This window comes from Arachis hypogaea, chromosome 13, assembly GCF_003086295.3.
Source record: "Arachis hypogaea cultivar Tifrunner chromosome 13, arahy.Tifrunner.gnm2.J5K5, whole genome shotgun sequence".
NCBI lineage: Eukaryota > Viridiplantae > Streptophyta > Magnoliopsida > Fabales > Fabaceae > Arachis > Arachis hypogaea.
The window spans coordinates 3,675,003-3,691,453 of NC_092048.1; the positions used below are offsets into that span (position 1 = coordinate 3,675,003).

The 16,451-nt window shown below is 36.2% G+C and overlaps 2 protein-coding genes, 2 non-coding genes and 1 pseudogene across 7 annotated transcripts; 4 read left to right on the forward strand and 1 right to left on the reverse strand.

Annotated features, from left to right (window-relative positions):
* The first annotated feature begins 508 nt into the window (after positions 1-508).
* LOC112736537 (auxin response factor 4) lies at positions 509-5,382 on the forward strand. Of its 4 annotated transcripts, none has more exons than XM_025786042.3 (12): positions 509-1,153; positions 1,265-1,324; positions 1,418-1,603; positions 1,855-1,939; positions 2,023-2,113; positions 2,302-2,466; positions 3,073-3,192; positions 3,273-3,351; positions 3,488-3,650; positions 3,814-4,448; positions 4,619-4,809; positions 4,905-5,382. In XM_025786042.3, exons 1-12 carry the CDS (start codon positions 848-850, stop codon positions 5,089-5,091), a joined length of 2,268 nt encoding a protein of 755 aa, XP_025641827.1. In that variant the 5' UTR covers positions 509-847; the 3' UTR covers positions 5,092-5,382. The 4 variants fall into 4 exon arrangements, with proteins under 4 accessions (XP_025641827.1, XP_025641826.1, XP_025641825.1 ...); XM_025786041.3 differs by having other exon boundaries at positions 519-1,153; positions 3,817-4,538; XM_025786040.3 differs by having other exon boundaries at positions 544-1,153; positions 3,814-4,538.
* A 62-nt stretch (positions 5,383-5,444) lies between these two features.
* LOC112736538 (isovaleryl-CoA dehydrogenase, mitochondrial) lies at positions 5,445-9,918 on the reverse strand. The gene is made up of 15 exons (XM_025786043.2): positions 9,548-9,918; positions 9,037-9,120; positions 8,893-8,950; positions 8,491-8,615; positions 8,359-8,403; positions 8,200-8,248; positions 8,001-8,110; positions 7,727-7,803; positions 7,332-7,382; positions 7,169-7,233; positions 6,815-6,969; positions 6,677-6,717; positions 6,542-6,596; positions 6,022-6,078; positions 5,445-5,703 (listed from the first exon to the last, which is right to left on the reverse strand). The coding sequence occupies exons 1-15, from the start codon at positions 9,671-9,673 to the stop codon at positions 5,557-5,559; spliced, it is 1,245 nt and encodes a 414-aa protein (XP_025641828.1). The 5' UTR covers positions 9,674-9,918; the 3' UTR covers positions 5,445-5,556.
* Positions 9,919-10,115: 197 nt separating this feature from the next.
* On the forward strand, positions 10,116-14,094 carry LOC112736539 (uncharacterized; annotated as a pseudogene).
* A 789-nt stretch (positions 14,095-14,883) lies between these two features.
* On the forward strand, positions 14,884-14,956 carry TRNAK-CUU (transfer RNA lysine (anticodon CUU)). The gene has a single exon. It is a non-coding gene; the product is annotated as a tRNA-Lys (tRNA).
* A 90-nt stretch (positions 14,957-15,046) lies between these two features.
* TRNAK-CUU (transfer RNA lysine (anticodon CUU)) lies at positions 15,047-15,119 on the forward strand. Its single transcript has one exon. It is a non-coding gene; the product is annotated as a tRNA-Lys (tRNA).
* Positions 15,120-16,451: the final 1,332 nt, after the last annotated feature.

Consider the following 16,451-nt stretch of genomic DNA (forward strand, 5'->3'; position numbering starts at 1 on the left):
ACAAAATAAAAATATTTATGATAGAATAAAAATAACAAAATACTTGTTATTCCTGTTTCATATTATTTTAAAATAGTTTAATATTCTTAAAATGTTAGTGAAAATATGTATTTTAAAATTTTAGTTATTTTTTTATTTATATAGGACTGGATTAAACGGTTCAACCAGTGATTCACTGGTTGAACCAGTAATCTAGTGACTCAGTAATCTGATCGGTTTGATTATCGGTTCGGTTCTGACAACTATGATACAGACATACAGTTAATTTTATGTAAAGTTATTTGTTGAGAGTCTTTAAATAATTTGATAAATTTGACTAAATTATCATCTGACGACTCTTAACTATCAACTTCATAGGAAGCTAACTGCGCTTGAGTCTCTCTGTTAGTAATAATGAAGATTTGTTTGTTTACATTGTACATAAAGTTTTGTTTGTGTCACCCCACAAGAACAGTAAAAGACATAAACCAATAATAAAGATGATGAAAATAAAAGAAAGCAAAGAAGTGAAGAACAGTGTGGTGGGTTCTGTACTGTCTTAACAATGTCCCCTCCACCAAGCACACTCTTTAACTTCAAAATCCACTAACCAAACCAAATTGGCTTCTTTTGTTTTTGGTTTCATTCTCTGCTTTGCTTCTCTTATTACTACTGTTTGCACCTTTGTCTATGTCTGCTTCTTCTGCTCCCTCTTCACTACTTCACCTCCAAATGGCCCTTCAATCTTACTTTGAATCCCTTGTTATTATTTGATCCTCTCTTCCTCTTCTCTTCTCTTTCTTTTCTATATAGTCTCCACTTTTCTCTTTAACTTTGGAACATAGTAACTGCTTAGTGTTCTTGCTTCATGGACATTGATCTGAACCATGCAGTAGTAGTGAGTAGTGAGGATGATGATGAGAGCAATGTGGAATGTGACAAAGCTGCTTCATCACCTTCTCCTTCAGGTTCTGCTATGTCTTCTTACCTTGAACTTTGGCATGCTTGTGCTGGACCTCTAACTTCACTCCCAAAGAAAGGGAATGTGATTGTGTACTTCCCTCAAGGACACTTAGAACAAGCCTCTTCTTTCTCTCATTTCGCACCAATTGATGTGCCTAATTATGATCTTCAGCCTCAAATCCTTTGCAGGGTTGTTAATGTTCAGTTACTTGTGAGTACTACTCTCATCATCATAATCATGTTCTTGTTAATGTAGTGTAATGTGATGTGATGTGATGCATTTTGGTTTTAATGATGAAACTGTTCATGTTTCTGGGAACAGGCTAATAAGGAGAATGATGAGGTTTATACTCAGATTACTTTGCTTCCCCAATCTGATGAGGTTGCTTTTTCATGAACTTAGAATAATGATTGATATATAGGAATTAGGTTCAAGTGAATTCTCAATAGTACTTTCTTTTTCTTTTAATCTTAGTTGGAAGATAAGAATTTGGAGGGTAAAGAGGTTGAGGAAATTGGAGGAGATGAAGAGGGAAATGGAGTTCCACCTTTAAAGCCAACAACTCACATGTTCTGCAAATCACTCACTGCTTCAGATACCAGCACTCATGGAGGATTCTCTGTTCCTCGCCGAGCTGCCGAAGATTGTTTTCCTCCTTTGGTGTCAAATCTGAACTCTTCTCTTCTACTTACTACTCTCTTTGTTCTAAAACTGTATGTCACTTTGGAAACTCGGTACATTAACAACTCAGTGTGTAGTTTACACCCTACACACTGAGTTATGAATGTATCGAATTTTCAAAGCGTTCGATGTTTTAGAACTAAGAGGGTCTAGCATAGTAGATAAAAGAAAATATATGAATGCAAGTTTTGATTGTTTAGTTCTCTTGTTCTTGTGGTGCTATGTTTTAGGATTATAAACAACAAAGACCCTCTCAAGAGCTTGTAGCAAAAGACCTTCATGGTGTGGAGTGGAAATTTCGCCATATTTATAGAGGTAAATCTAGTATTCATATATTGATTAATTGATTATACTTAAAAAGAATTAACAATAAAAAGTTGTTGATGTAATTTGTTCAGGGCAACCAAGGAGGCATTTACTCACTACTGGTTGGAGTATGTTTGTTGGTCAAAAGAAACTTGTTTCTGGTGATGCAGTCCTCTTTCTAAGGTATATGCACGACTGTATAAAACGCTTTACCAGTGTATCAAAATTAAACTCTACTTCTCATATAAAATATTTTATATGTGGTGTACTGTGTATCTGTTTCTGTTCCGTATCAGAACGTATTGCATTTCATGTAACTATCTAATAATTATATTCTAAAGTTGCATATTGATTGATTGATGTGTTTGTAGGGGTGAAAATGGAGAACTGAGATTGGGAATCAGAAGAGCTATTAGACCAATAAATGGTCTTCCTGGAACAGTAATTGGAAACCAAAACTGTTATCCCAATTTTCTTTCTTCTGTTTCTGATGCAATATCCACCAAAAGCATGTTTCATGTTTTCTACAGTCCAAGGTACTAAACTTCACAAATCACAATGCAATTCATTTATACTTAGATTTTGATTTTGGTCAATTATAAATTGAATTAAGTACTGTTTTTTCAATCATAGGCTTGTTGAGTTCATTGAACTCACAACAGTTGAGTTCACGGATCCAAATTTGACCTTAGGATATCCCAATTAGGTATTTATGGTAGCAATGAACTTGTCAAATTCCAATGACGTGGAAGAAAACTGGCCCTTAGTCTTTCTAGAAACCATGATATTATGAATATGATAATATAATTAAATCTTACTAGCTTTGACCCTTTTGGACAGTAGATCATATCTACCTTTTATTTTATTTTATAGATAAATATTGAATTTCATATGAATGTAGCTTGTTCCCTTTTTGGATACCAACTCATGATTGGTATGTGACTATATCAAAAGTATTAAACTTGAGTTATACAAATAAGAAAGATATTTGTATACTTATTTTGTCTTTTTTATCGTAGATATGCAAATAAGACAGATATTTTGTATACTTATTTTGTCTCGTATTTCGAGCTAATACACATATTATACAGTAGTCGAAGAACGTGTCAGATGCAAATAACTTCTCCTTTTGTATGATACAGAGCAAGTCATGCACCCTTTGTTGTGCCATATCAAAAATATGTTAAAAGCATCAACAATCCTGTGACAATTGGGACAAGATTCAAAATGACTTTTGAAATGGATGAATCTCCAGAAAGAAGGTAAACTACTGCATAATTTGTGTCCATACATTAGAAAAATCATTGTGATTCACATAATAATTTGTATTCCTATGTTGCAGGTGTGGTGGTGGTACTGTGATTGGAATGAGTGAAGTAGATCCATATAGATGGCCTAAATCAAAGTGGAGATGCTTGATGGTACATATGAAATTTTTCTTTATACATTGATCATATTAAAAACCATTACATTAGTTTCTTTTTTCTACTTAATCTCTAGTTTTTTTTTGTTTCTTTAACTGAATTAATGATAAGATGGATATGGCTTCAACAACAGGTTAGATGGGATGAGGATATTGATACTAATCATCAAGATCGAGTATCTCCATGGGAGATCGATCCTTTCGCTTCCCTCCCTCCTTTGAGTCTTCAGTCTTCCCCAAGACTGAAGAAACTAAGGACGGATGGGCAAGCTGCCGCTCACAGTCACCTCATCACTGGTATGTGTCCTAATAAAGTTGCAGTTTCAGTCACAGTTGTGTTGCAATCGTCAAAGATTGCAACAGACTATGGCTGAAGCTGACTGCAATTTAGATGAGATGTATGTCCTAAGCGGACGAAGACTTGCTTGTTAAGGCATCCTAATAATCCTCTTCTTGGCAGCAGGGAGCAGTGGATTGGTGGACTTTGAGGAGTCTGTAAGATCACCAAAGGTCTTGCAAGGTCAAGAAAATGCTGGTTTTCTGTCACTCTATTATGGATGTGACACCTTAACTAACCGGCCGCGATTCGAGATGAGCCCTCTTCCACATGTAGCATCAACAACTGGAGTGAGAAGGGGCAACACTGCTGAGCTTATGAGTGTTCATCCATTCAGCTATGCAGGCTTCACAGAAACTACTAGGTTTCCAAGGGTCTTGCAAGGTCAAGAAATAGGTCCATTGAAATCCCTTAGGGGAAAAGTTGATTTGAGCCTTGGTTCTTGGGGCAAATCCAACAATAGTATTGGTTGCACCACTTTCAACTTTCATCAAGCAACCAAACCACAAGTTCTTGAATCTTATTTTCCCTATGGGGATATTCACAACAAAACTGCTCAAACCAACATGTTTTACTCGAAACCGACGAATTTCCACAGAGAGAATGTCTCCTTCAACACACATTCCAATCAAGGGGTGATCAAGAGAAGTGAAGTTGGAAGAACAGATGTTCCAAATGAGCATAAGAAGACAATGCCGGGCGAAACTTGTGCGCCGGATATGAAGATTCCAGATGACAGCAAAAATGTTAAGGCAAAGGTAAATGGCTGCAAACTATTTGGATTTCCTTTGTCTGGGGAAACTACCCCTCAAAATTTACAGAACACTGCTAAAAGGAGTTGCACTAAGGTGAGCGAAGAGTGATATCGACGAAATTATGTTATGATACAGATTTTTATCTTTGATGTTTTTGTTGCCACTGCATGAAGGTTCACAAGCAAGGAAGCCTAGTAGGAAGAGCCATTGATCTATCAAGATTGAGCAGCTATGCTGACCTGCTGAGTGAACTCGAGAGACTTTTCGGCATGGAAGGCCTTCTTAGAGATCCTGATAAGGGATGGAGGATCCTCTACACTGATAATGAGAATGATATAATGGTTGTTGGGGATGATCCATGGCAGTAAGTTTTCTTCTTCATAATTGATTTTCATGTTACAATGTCTTGCATTATATTTTATGAAAGCTAAAAACTTGCAATGTTATCTTTGGCTGCAGTGAGTTTTGCAATGTGGTGTGCAAGATCCATATATATTCCCAAGAAGAAGTGGAGAAGATGACAATTGGGATAATCAATGATGACACCAATAGCAGTTTGGAAGAGGCACCAATGATTATGGAGCCTTCAAAGTCCTCCTCAGTGGGTCAACCAGATTATTATTCTCCAACAGTTCTAAAAGTCTAAAGTTTCAGGGCTGTAATTGAGATAAATCATGTTATGTTATGTTAGCCTTGTTTCTCTCTTATTTACTGCATGCACTTTGATGCTATTTGTGTTATGATAATTTATCTTATGAACTCTTCTTAAGCCCAGAAAAATGTGAACTATTAGCTATAAATAAGGGCTGTGCTATTAGCATTGTGTAATAACCTATAACTGCTTGAGTTACATATTCTATGGAATCATGGTGATCATTTCTAAATTTCATGCCATGGTTCCATGTTGTGCAATATATTTACTCGGTATTGTTATGAATGTGTTTGGTGGTGTGATCATCTTTCAGCTTCAGAAATTAACTACAAATAACAGATGAAACATTTTTGGTAAAAATAGCTTTCCTTTATTAATAAATGGATTCTCATGACTCTAATTTTATTCCCCTTTGATGAATGATGAATGAACATCTACTGTTACATAATGAACATTTCACTACTGCTCCTTGAAGAGTTCACGTCCAATAATCATTCTTCTGATCTCACTAGTTCCTGCACCAATCTCATATAGTTTGGCATCTCTCAGAAGACGACCAGTTGGATACTCATTCACATATCCATTTCCTCCCAAACATTGTATTGCCTGCAAATTTTGAAGGCTAATATAAGCACAGTAACAAGAAGAAAACAACGAAAAAATAGTTAGCGTAAATTATGCCGACCTTCCCTGATTTTCGGTTATTATCCCAAAATTTCTTAATTTGTCATATCGATACTAACAACAAATAGTATCGTCTGACTTCAAGAGAGGTCAAATGTAATTTACCCAAAATGTTAGGAGTAAGAACCTATGCAGAGTTGATAATTTTCTAAAATCATGATTTCTATAAATTTGGCTGAAAAGTATTACCCGAAAAACTCAAATAGTAGCTGCAACAAATAACCTGTGCAAACTATTTACCTGCAAAGCAACTTGGGTTGCTCTCTCAGCTGCAGTAAGTATAACTCCAGCACAATCCTGAAAGCAGTAGCCATTACATCATGTTTTGCGATGAATAGGAAACAATACCAATGAAAAATCAGGAAACTATGGAAGTTTCTTGCATTGAGGATCGGACAGAAAATCCGCAAGTAGAGTTGTAATTAGTCAACATCTTAAGTTCAATTTGATGCTTGAGTTCAGAACAGTTGCAGAAACATATGCTAACATTTTAGCAATGAAATTTATACTTAGTCTATCGTTACAGCATAATGGTATTGCGTTTCACGCGTGCCATGACACTCATATGTTGGTATATTACTATGCCAAAATAGACCCGAAACAAAATAAAAAGAAAAAAAAAATGAAAGAGAATACCCTGTGTAAGGAGTTCCAATAGTAAATAATTGTCATTTTATTTAAAAAACCTGATGGTGCTTATGTTTTCAAGAAATATTTAATGTACTATGTTAACCACAGGATGAAGATATTGTCGACACACCTTTGGGTCTACTTTTCCATTGTCGCAGTCCCGAGCCACCGAATACACATAAGCCCTGAAATGAAAAATGTTACCCTGCTGCCAAGCAAGCTAAATTAGAAAGAGAAACAGCATCATGACATTAGAATCTCATACCTTGAGGACTGTAAAGAAGTATACATGTCGGCAACTTTCCCCTGTAACAGAAGATCGATCAACAATGTAATGTCTAAAAATCATATGCAATAAAATGCCAGGATGATTGTGGAAAAACCATTTCTCAACGATATGGACCTGTATAAACTGAAATTCCCCGATAGGACGACCGAACTGCTCTCTTTGTCGAACATAAGGAAGGACCACATCAAGACATGCCTGCATGATACCCAGGGGACCAGCTGCCAAAACAAGTCTCTCCAGATCCAACCCAGACATCATGACATAGACTCCTAAAACAAGAAAGAACTGATATTATAAACTATGGTTGGCACGCGTACGACGAATAACACGAGTGGTTTTTTATTAGGATATTACAGAAGACCAATGATGGTCATACAACAAACTTTTGCAGGGTTGAATATACAAAATAACATAAAGATGATTTTATTGTAAAGTTGATAAATATGATCATAGAAGGTATTGCAAGACCTTTTCCTACTTCCCCAAGAACATTTTCTTCAGGAACGAAGCAATTCTCAAACACTAGTTCACATCTGCCAACACAAGTCATATTTATTATCAGTAAAAGGAATGGACATCGACTAAAAATGTATTAAGTATAAAAAAGTTGTCACAGAGCATGCATACATACGTATCACTTCCTCGCATCCCAAGTTTATCCAATTTCTGCGCCGTGCTGAATCTGAAATCAAACACAAGCAAAATTCATAATTTTCATATTCCACTCCTAATTTTCCCCATATCCAAGTGACTTATCATTTATGCACTGCCTCAACGTTTTAGCCATTTATTTTTCAGTTACATGACTCTACTTTTTCCCCCTCAATTTTCAGAGAAGGAATTTTGCAAGCTAAGGACTTGGTAATCAAATTTGAACTATAAGATGCGACAAGGAGCCAGTAACCAGCCTTTTATATTTGATAAAATTACTGCTTTAATATTTATTTTCAAGAATTAACTGAACTGTAAGCTTGAAATGCAGAGACTTTAGCACACTTTAAATTTGACTAGGTTCAGTACAAGTACCCCGGCATTCCCTTCTCGATGATGAATGCAGTGATTCCTTTTGACCCAGCTGTTGTGTCTGTCTTTGCATAGACAACCTGATTCAGTTCAATATATCAAATGGGCTATACATTCTCAGCATATGTGTAGACTATTAATCAAATGCACTATAATTAGCATTTTCATTGACAATTTGACGAAACATTACCCTTCTACGTTTATAAAGGCAAATTAAACAAGCGCAAAGTCAATACAAAAAGGATGGGAAAATGCAGAAAAGATTGAAGAAGCATACCAATGTTTGAGCGACTGGACCATTAGTACACCACATCTTGTTTCCATTAAGTACGTAGCCACCATCAACACGACCAGCCTTGCATTTCATGCTGACAACATCAGAACCAGCTGCACGAAAGACCAATTCGCTCTATGAAATCCTTGGAATATCTTAAAAGATGCAACACACTACAACTATTCGGTTTCGCAAATCTTACAATTGGGCTCGCTCATTGCCAAAGCTCCCACATGATCTCCAGAGATAAGCTTCAAATTGAAGGCAGTAAAAACAACTTAGCTTATGAAATGCTGACAATAGGGCGAGGCACAAATTGTACTAAAAGAAACAAGATTAAACTATGTGGTAGAACTAGAACCTTTGGCAAGTATTTCTGCTTCTGATCCGGGTTTCCATTCCTTACCTAAACGAAACAAAAGATGCAATCCTAAAGGCTTGTCAGATTATCACCAAACATACAACGAATGAGACTTAAGCTCCATTCAATTACCAGTTGATTGATACACAGGTTTGAATGAGCACCATAAGAAAGGCCAACAGATCCTGAAGCACGGCTTATCTCTTCCATTGCTATACAGTGATACAAGTAACCGAGACCAAGCCCTCCATATTCCTCTGCAAATAAGCATATATAACATTTGATAAGTTTGTTGGAATACAAGACATCATAATCTTAAAAAGAAGCCAAGTGTACTAGTATGAGGTTCACAACCTGCAAGGTAAACTAGCATATACCCTTTAAGTTGAGTGCATCGTATTGAATTCATTTATGAACATTTATTATGTTTACATTCATCAAATAATTTGCAGAAGAAAAAGGATCGAAATCAAAATAGCGGATAACACCCACAGAAAATTGAGTCAGTGAAGTAAGGGGGAAGAATCAAACTACCTGGTGCAGTAATCCCATGAAGGTTAAATTCTCCCATGCTTTTCCATAAGTTAACCTCCTAAATTACATATAAAACATAAACACATTTCAGAATTATCCAAAAGTTTGTTTTGTGGAGAAGATAAAGTAGATCCTCATACTAACCTTTGGGAAATAATTTGTGTGGTCTATTTTTGAAGCATGAGGTGCAATGTGTTCCGTTGCAAATTGAGAAACACTTTCTTTGAACTGTACAATGCAATAAAACCTTCAAATTGTTAAAAGCATGACATAGTACAATTTTCAATAAGCAGAATAAATGTTGGTGCAAAGAATTAAGTTTTTTTTTTTAAGATAATAAAGTAATGACATTGGTGGGTGATATCATTGACCATGTTCATGTCAAGGATCTTAAGTCAATGATATGATTGATCACATCAACATTAAAAACACTCTTCCCTCATATTAAAGGTAACAATCACAATCACAATCACAATCAACCCTACAACAACCATTTCACCAACCAGTCTTCTAACAATAATAAATCATCTGTACTTAATCCTAAAGAAGAATTAATAATAAACACCATAAAACCCAAACAGGGGATCCAGATTTTCCTTCCAAAAAAGAAAGTTGAATACTTTTTGCTAAAAAGGAGCTTATGTTTGTGGGGAACCTGAATCTGAGTATCATCGAAAAGCAAGGAAGTGGAGAAAGCAGCAGCACGGTGAGAATGTGTTGTTTTCAAACTTGTGAACACTGAAGAACAAAGAATGGAGGTTGCTCTCTTGATCCTGTGCATCGTAGCAGCAGCAGCAACAATAAGGATGGTATGATTATTGATCTCTCTGCCACTGCCACACCCTATCGGAATGGGCTTTTACATAGAAAGTTAGAATCTTTGAACCTCTTTCTAATTATTATATTTAAATTTTAAAAGAGAAGTGATAATAATTCCACGTCTTAATAAGTTGGTTAAATAAAATGTTTGGCGGTTTAGATAAGGATCAAGGAGACTAAGTTTTACTTCCTTACGAAACCTTTTCTCTCTCTCAATTTAAAAAAATATATAAATACATTTAATTATATATTATTAATTTATTACATCAATAAAAATAATTATTTTTTATTAAAAATTTTTAATTTCACTATCTACAAAAAAAAAGTTTTCTTTTTTTATAAAAAATATGGAAACTCAAATCTACAACTTTTTAATTTTATTTGACATGTTCTTTTAACAAAACATAATATATTGATGTATTTAAATATTGGCAAAATTAAAAGAAGCGCCATTATAATTTTTCTTTTGGGAAAATAATAACATAGGAAATGAAAATTGATTGAACTTGGAACTTGGAAGTTTAAACCCCAGTGAATAGCTTAAAACCCCGGCAGGAACTGCATCTTCTTCTTCGTGTTGGTGTTGCTGAGATCGAAACGCAAAAACCCTAGCGAGGGTAGGGTTTGAGCTCAGCCATGGCTTCTTCGTCGAATTCCAAGCCCTCAAAGTTCTCTGTTTACCAAAACGCAGCTTTCTCCGCCGTTTTGACATCTAACAGCATTCAGCCTTCCAACTATGCTCTCTACTCACTCCTCTCTTTCTTCTCCGCCTCCGCATTCGCCTTTCTCGCCATCCTCGTCAGGTGCACTCACTGTACTAATCCACTAATTAGTGTAATTACTGTGCTAATCATTCTTAGATGTGATTACGCGTAACGGTTAGGTCTGTATTTTTAACTGTTAAAGACTAATCTGCTTTGCTACATGTATTGCAGGGAAAATGGGTTCATTGACATGCTGAAACTCAAAAGTGTATCCCATGTCACAGCTTGTAAGTTATCAACCTTAGTTAGCAATCACCATTGTAGCTTAATTTAGTTTAAGTTGTTCATTTTTATTGTAAGGAAAACCAAGAACAGCATACTGAATGTAGATTTAGTTGTAATGAATGAATGTGTATATATGAATGAAGACAAAAAATGCTATATTTCTCACGGTGGAAAATATATTTAAGCTTTTCCTTTTGTTGTTTTTTCCATTGAAACTTCAGATTGGCTTGTTAAGACACTGCAAATTCTTGTGGGTGTAATCTTTATGGCAACTACGTTGGCTCTTTTCAAAGTTATGTTAATTCGTAGAGCAAGACATGGTGGTGGAGTTGTAGCTGTGCCCAAGTCCAAAGTTAATAACACTCAGATGGTTCTCAATAAACATCAACTACAGCTTTTAGGGGCGAAGCCAAAGCTTGAATCGGTCCAATCTGACTCATCCAAGAAACCCCCCAAGTCTAAATCCCAGTCGGTGTCTTCAGATTTGCTTGTTCCACTACACCAGCCAATTACCAGCCCCTCTCGTTCCTCTCGCATTGATGCCAATGGTTCAAATTCCAACAGAGGAGCCACAGCACGTGCTATTGGCACCCCTTCAAGGTCACCTGGTTCCTCATCATCTTTGTATCTTGCTCCTGGAGTGATTTCAACACCAACTTCTGCTCAGAATTCAGCTGGACTGGATTCGGTAGTTTCAAGCCCTTGGTCTAATTCACGAGCCTCCTCTGCAAAAAGAATAACATCAGAGGAAAAGCTAGAACAGTTCTTAGCAGAAGTGGGTGAAAGAATTATTGAATCTGCAGGCAAGCTGTCTACTCCACCCCCCACAGTCCCTGGTTTTGGCATAGTGAGCCCTGGTACAGTTACAGGCTCAGGCAATACGTCTGGAACTACAAGGCTGACACCATTGAGGCCTGTGAGGATGTCTCCGGGATCCCAAAAGTTTAATACGCCTCCTAAGAAGGGAGAGGGTGACCTTCCCCCACCAATGTCCATGGAAGAATCAATTGAAGCTTTTGAACATCTGGGCATCTATCCCCAAATTGAGCAGTGGCGTGACCACCTCAGGCAATGGTTTTCTTCAGTTTTGCTTAATCCATTGATTAACAAGATTGAGACAAGTCACACTCAGGTTCTTTTTAGTCTAAACTCTTTTATGTTATGGTGTTGGCTAGGTTGTAGTCATGTTCTTTTATCCTTTTCCTCAGAAACCAAGGCAAGAGTAAAACCAATCAAGCAAAATATCGAGTGTGTAAGTCAATATATGTGTTGGTATTGGTAACAACAATGTTCGATTATCTCATGGTAATGTTTAATGTTTGGCCCAAAAAAAAATCATGGAGGATTTTAGGATCAAAATGTGTGTAACTGCAATAGAAATACCTTTCAAGAGAATCAGTGTTTAGCTAAGTTAATTTGTAGGGGATGAGTTCTATATTGGAATATGTAATTACCTGTGAAATAAGAGCATGAAAGATATACCACCTTGTTACTAGTATGACTATTAATACTATACCCAGCAGCTGAACACTCTTTTTATTTTACATCTGCTGAAACGTAAGTTCCTGAAGTCTAATGAGCCCAACTTCCTGGATGAGCCACCCAAATAAGGCAAAGCCAGTCAAAACCTGAATTCGGCACTGTGCAGCATAACCACACAATTTCTTACTTGTTTTAGAGGTGTCAAGTTTCCCGGTATTCAGGATTGGCCATTTGAGTCTATAGTATTCGTAGAGGTTCACGCATGATTTTCTTTAGTATGAGATTCACTTTAAATGGGTAATGCACAGAACGTCCAATATGATTGTACTGTCAACTTCTGCTTCAATGGTCCTAAGATTTTCATATTCATATCATAGGTTATACAAGCAGCTGCCAAACTTGGTATTTCAATCACAATCAGTCCATTGGGCAATGACATGCCATCTTCTGGAACCCCTGCTACCTTGCCAGCAATTGATAAGACTCAAGAATGGCAACCAGCAATGGCTCTCAATGAAGATGGATTGCTCCATCAGTTACATTCAACACTTGTCCAAGCTATAGAGGCTTCCAAGTGTACATTGCTTCTCATTATTAAATTAGAACTGATTTTTTTTGTCTTAGTTTGTTTGTAATTGCTAATAGCTTATGAGCTCTGACAAATTCCTTTGGGACTTTAATTGCATACAGCCAAGCTGCCTGGATCTAATATGCAACTGTCCCCACAACAGACTCCTTCGGTTCCTATTATGCAGGATTGTGTGGATGCCATCACGGAACACCAAAGACTCCAAGCCTTGATTAAAGGAGAGTGGGTTAAAGGCTTGCTACCTCAAAGCAGTGTTCGTGCTGATTACACTGTGCAAAGAATCCGAGGTAGAAAGAACTGTGGATATATTGCTAATTGGTTCATTAAGTTTCCTTTTATAAATTGAAGTAGGAGTGTAGGACTATTAATGATTAATCTGATGTTGATTTTATGGCCAGCACATACCTGTCTTGTCTAATTTCTAATATCTTTCTGAATTATCAGAGCTGGCAGAAGGAACCTGCTTGAAGAATTATGAATATCTTGGAAGTGGCGAAGTTTATGATAAAAAGAACAAAAAGTGGACGCTTGAACTGCCTTCGGATTCTCACTTGCTCCTGTATCTGTTCTGTGCTTTCCTAGAACATCCAAAATGGATGTTACATGTGGATGCTACATCGTATGCTGGAGCTCATTCTAGTAAGAACCCCTTGTTCTTAGGAGGCCTTCCCCAAAGGAGAGGTTTCCAGAGAAATACATTGCTGTAATTTCGACCGTTCCTTCTGTGCTGCACCCTGGAGCATGTATCCTGGTTGTTGGGAAACAGGCTCCTCCAATTTTTGCTTTGTACTGGGACAAGAAGCCGCAATTTTCTCTTCAGGTTGGTAATGAATATACGCCAAATACTGTTGAACTCTTTTCTCTATACTATCAGAAGTCCGTACTTAAACTTGTAATGCTGTTCTTGTGCATACTCTACACATTATGAGTGAGCATGCTACAGTCCAGAGAAGATAATATTGTCATTGATGGTCTTATCAACCAGCAAAATGATCATTTTATTATAGTCGAATTCTAACAATTCCATGATTCATGTCAGGGAAGATCTGCACTTTGGGATTCTATATTGCTTTTGTGCCACAAGATTAAGGAAGGATACGGTGGTATCATCAGGGGCATGCATCTAGGTGCTTCAGCTCTAAGTATTCTTCCAGTCATGGAAACAGAAGCCGAAGATTGAAATCGTTGTTAACTAACAAACCATTCTGCTTTTACCCTACATGCTGACTTTAACTTGTGCAGCAAATGACATTTTTCTCACTGTAACATTTCAGAAGGGCTTGCTGCAAATTGCAGAGGTAAATTACCCCCTTTAGGGGGGGGGGGGGGTTTGATTATAGTTAATGTTGTGTCAGATAATTCATCTTGTATCATTTCTAGGGACTTTAGAATGGCCGGCTCATTGATTTTATTGCAAGTGGATTCCTGAACTCTTGTCAAAAGTAAAATTTGGAGAGCTCATGAATCATGATCAAGAGATTCAGGAATAACACATTTTTGTTGGTTATATATTTGTAGGTATTAATCACGGTTCTATAAAGCTTGCATCGATATCTGTATATATTTATAATAGTCTCTCGTTTCATTTTTGGTAATATATCCATGATCAAAAGATTATGTAATAACATTTTTAGGTTTGAAAACCCTAAACAAATCTCCACTATTTTAAAATTATTAACGGTTTCAACTTTAGAAATAAATAAATTTTAGAATTTTAAACTCCAAAAAATATGTTCATTCTGTGGGAGCTGACCCACACACTCAAATTATTAAGGATTTCAAACCCTTATTAAAAATGTCGGTTTATTCTAATGGGAAAGCCAAATTTTATTTTCATCAAAGTTTTCTTAACGTTTTGCATTAAATAACTTGTTGAAATCTTAAAATTTTCTTAACATTGTCTCCCTAATTTAATGTGATGCTTATTGCTGATTTGTTATCAAAACTCGTTTAACTTGGTTACGCCTTTTTTACCCAAAAAAAAAACCTTACTACACGTTTAGACCTTGCTGGTGTAAAATTATATTTGATCTAAACAATTTATTTTGGCTTAGCTAAACTCAATATTATTTACGCATATAAAAATAATTAAATATATTCTTTACACAACAAGCCCGTCTAGCTCAGTTGGTAGAGCGCAAGGCTCTTAACCTTGTGGTCGTGGGTTCGAGCCCCACGGTGGGCGAAAATATTATTTTTTGTATTTTTCCTCAAGTTTAGTAACCCTTTTACTATTTTCTTTTCTCTTATTTTAAATATACCCTTTACACAAAAAGCCCGTCTAGCTCAGTTGGTAGAGCGCAAGGCTCTTAACCTTGTGGTCGTGGGTTCAAGCCCCACAGTGGGCGGAAATGTTATTTTTGTATTTTTCCTCAAGTTTAGTAGCACTTTTACTATTTCTGCGACATATTTTTAGGGTAAAAAAACACTTGCATTGTTCACCTTCAAATACTTCATTATCCGTGAGAAATTTGTTTCCTACTAATTTAGGAGACCAATGTGATTCTTCTCCATAATGGCCAAGAAGACATGCATGGGCAGCATAGAAAGTGCAAGGAAACATATTATAACGTATTTAGCAATTTATTTGTGATAAAAACTGACAATTATTTATATCAACGGATTTCACAAGTCATAACATCTTTTAAAAATAAACTACTACTGTTTGCGAAAGTTCAAAGCGTTGACAAATCAATCTATAAATGAATAAACTTTTGTACCTAGGAAAAATAATTTCATATAACAAAGACACCCAGAAGTTAATTTCATTCGTAGCTTTTCTCTTGTAAAAATAAAATTAATTTTGATCGTTCATAAATAAAATTACGCTATTCTAATTTTCATAGGTAGATTATAATTTATCAGTTGTTCATCTTGAAACGCATTTATTACTTGACTTTTTTTTCGTGGGTTGCCTTAACTAAACTGTTATTGCAGGTCTAAGTATAATCGCTCAACCCTCGCATTTATATACACAGACTGTTTGTAGCTGATTTCTAATTTACCAAAACTGATATAATTTAAATCAGGATACAAATGATTTCGATAACTAACAACCAGCACTACAATTATGACAAGATTATTATGGAACTGCTTAAGCCTAAACCATGTTAGCTTCTGTGACCGTGTCCTCATCCCAGGTCTTGTGGGGTGTTCACACTACACATAGATGCTGTGTAGCACATTTCTTCACAGCAAAGTATCACATGAAATATTGGAATGTTTCCTTTTATGAGGACTCATTTTTGCACCAGAGGTTGACAATGCATAATACAAGAGAAATATTGTCACTTGGATGTATAACCCAAGGGGGCACCTTAGTGCCTAAAATGGGTGCCTACCTGCATGGATCATAAGCAATGAGGTCGAAAAACCACAATATGACAAGGAAAAATTGCCCAATTGGTTGAGAAACAATATTTGATTTCACTATTAATCAAGGCTAAAAATTACAGGTTATTTGTTCTGGTACGAAAATGCAGATATAATGTTTCTATGGGGAACTCCCCACCAAATTAAAAGTTGAACTACCATTCTGAATGATCAACTGTACATTAAACAGAACTAACCCTAACCCCCACACCATGTTTCATATTGAAAATGAAGAGAAACACTTGAGCCGATCTATTAACATTGTGGTAAGGAACTTAAATATAGCATAAAGAATTAAGAACTGCCTT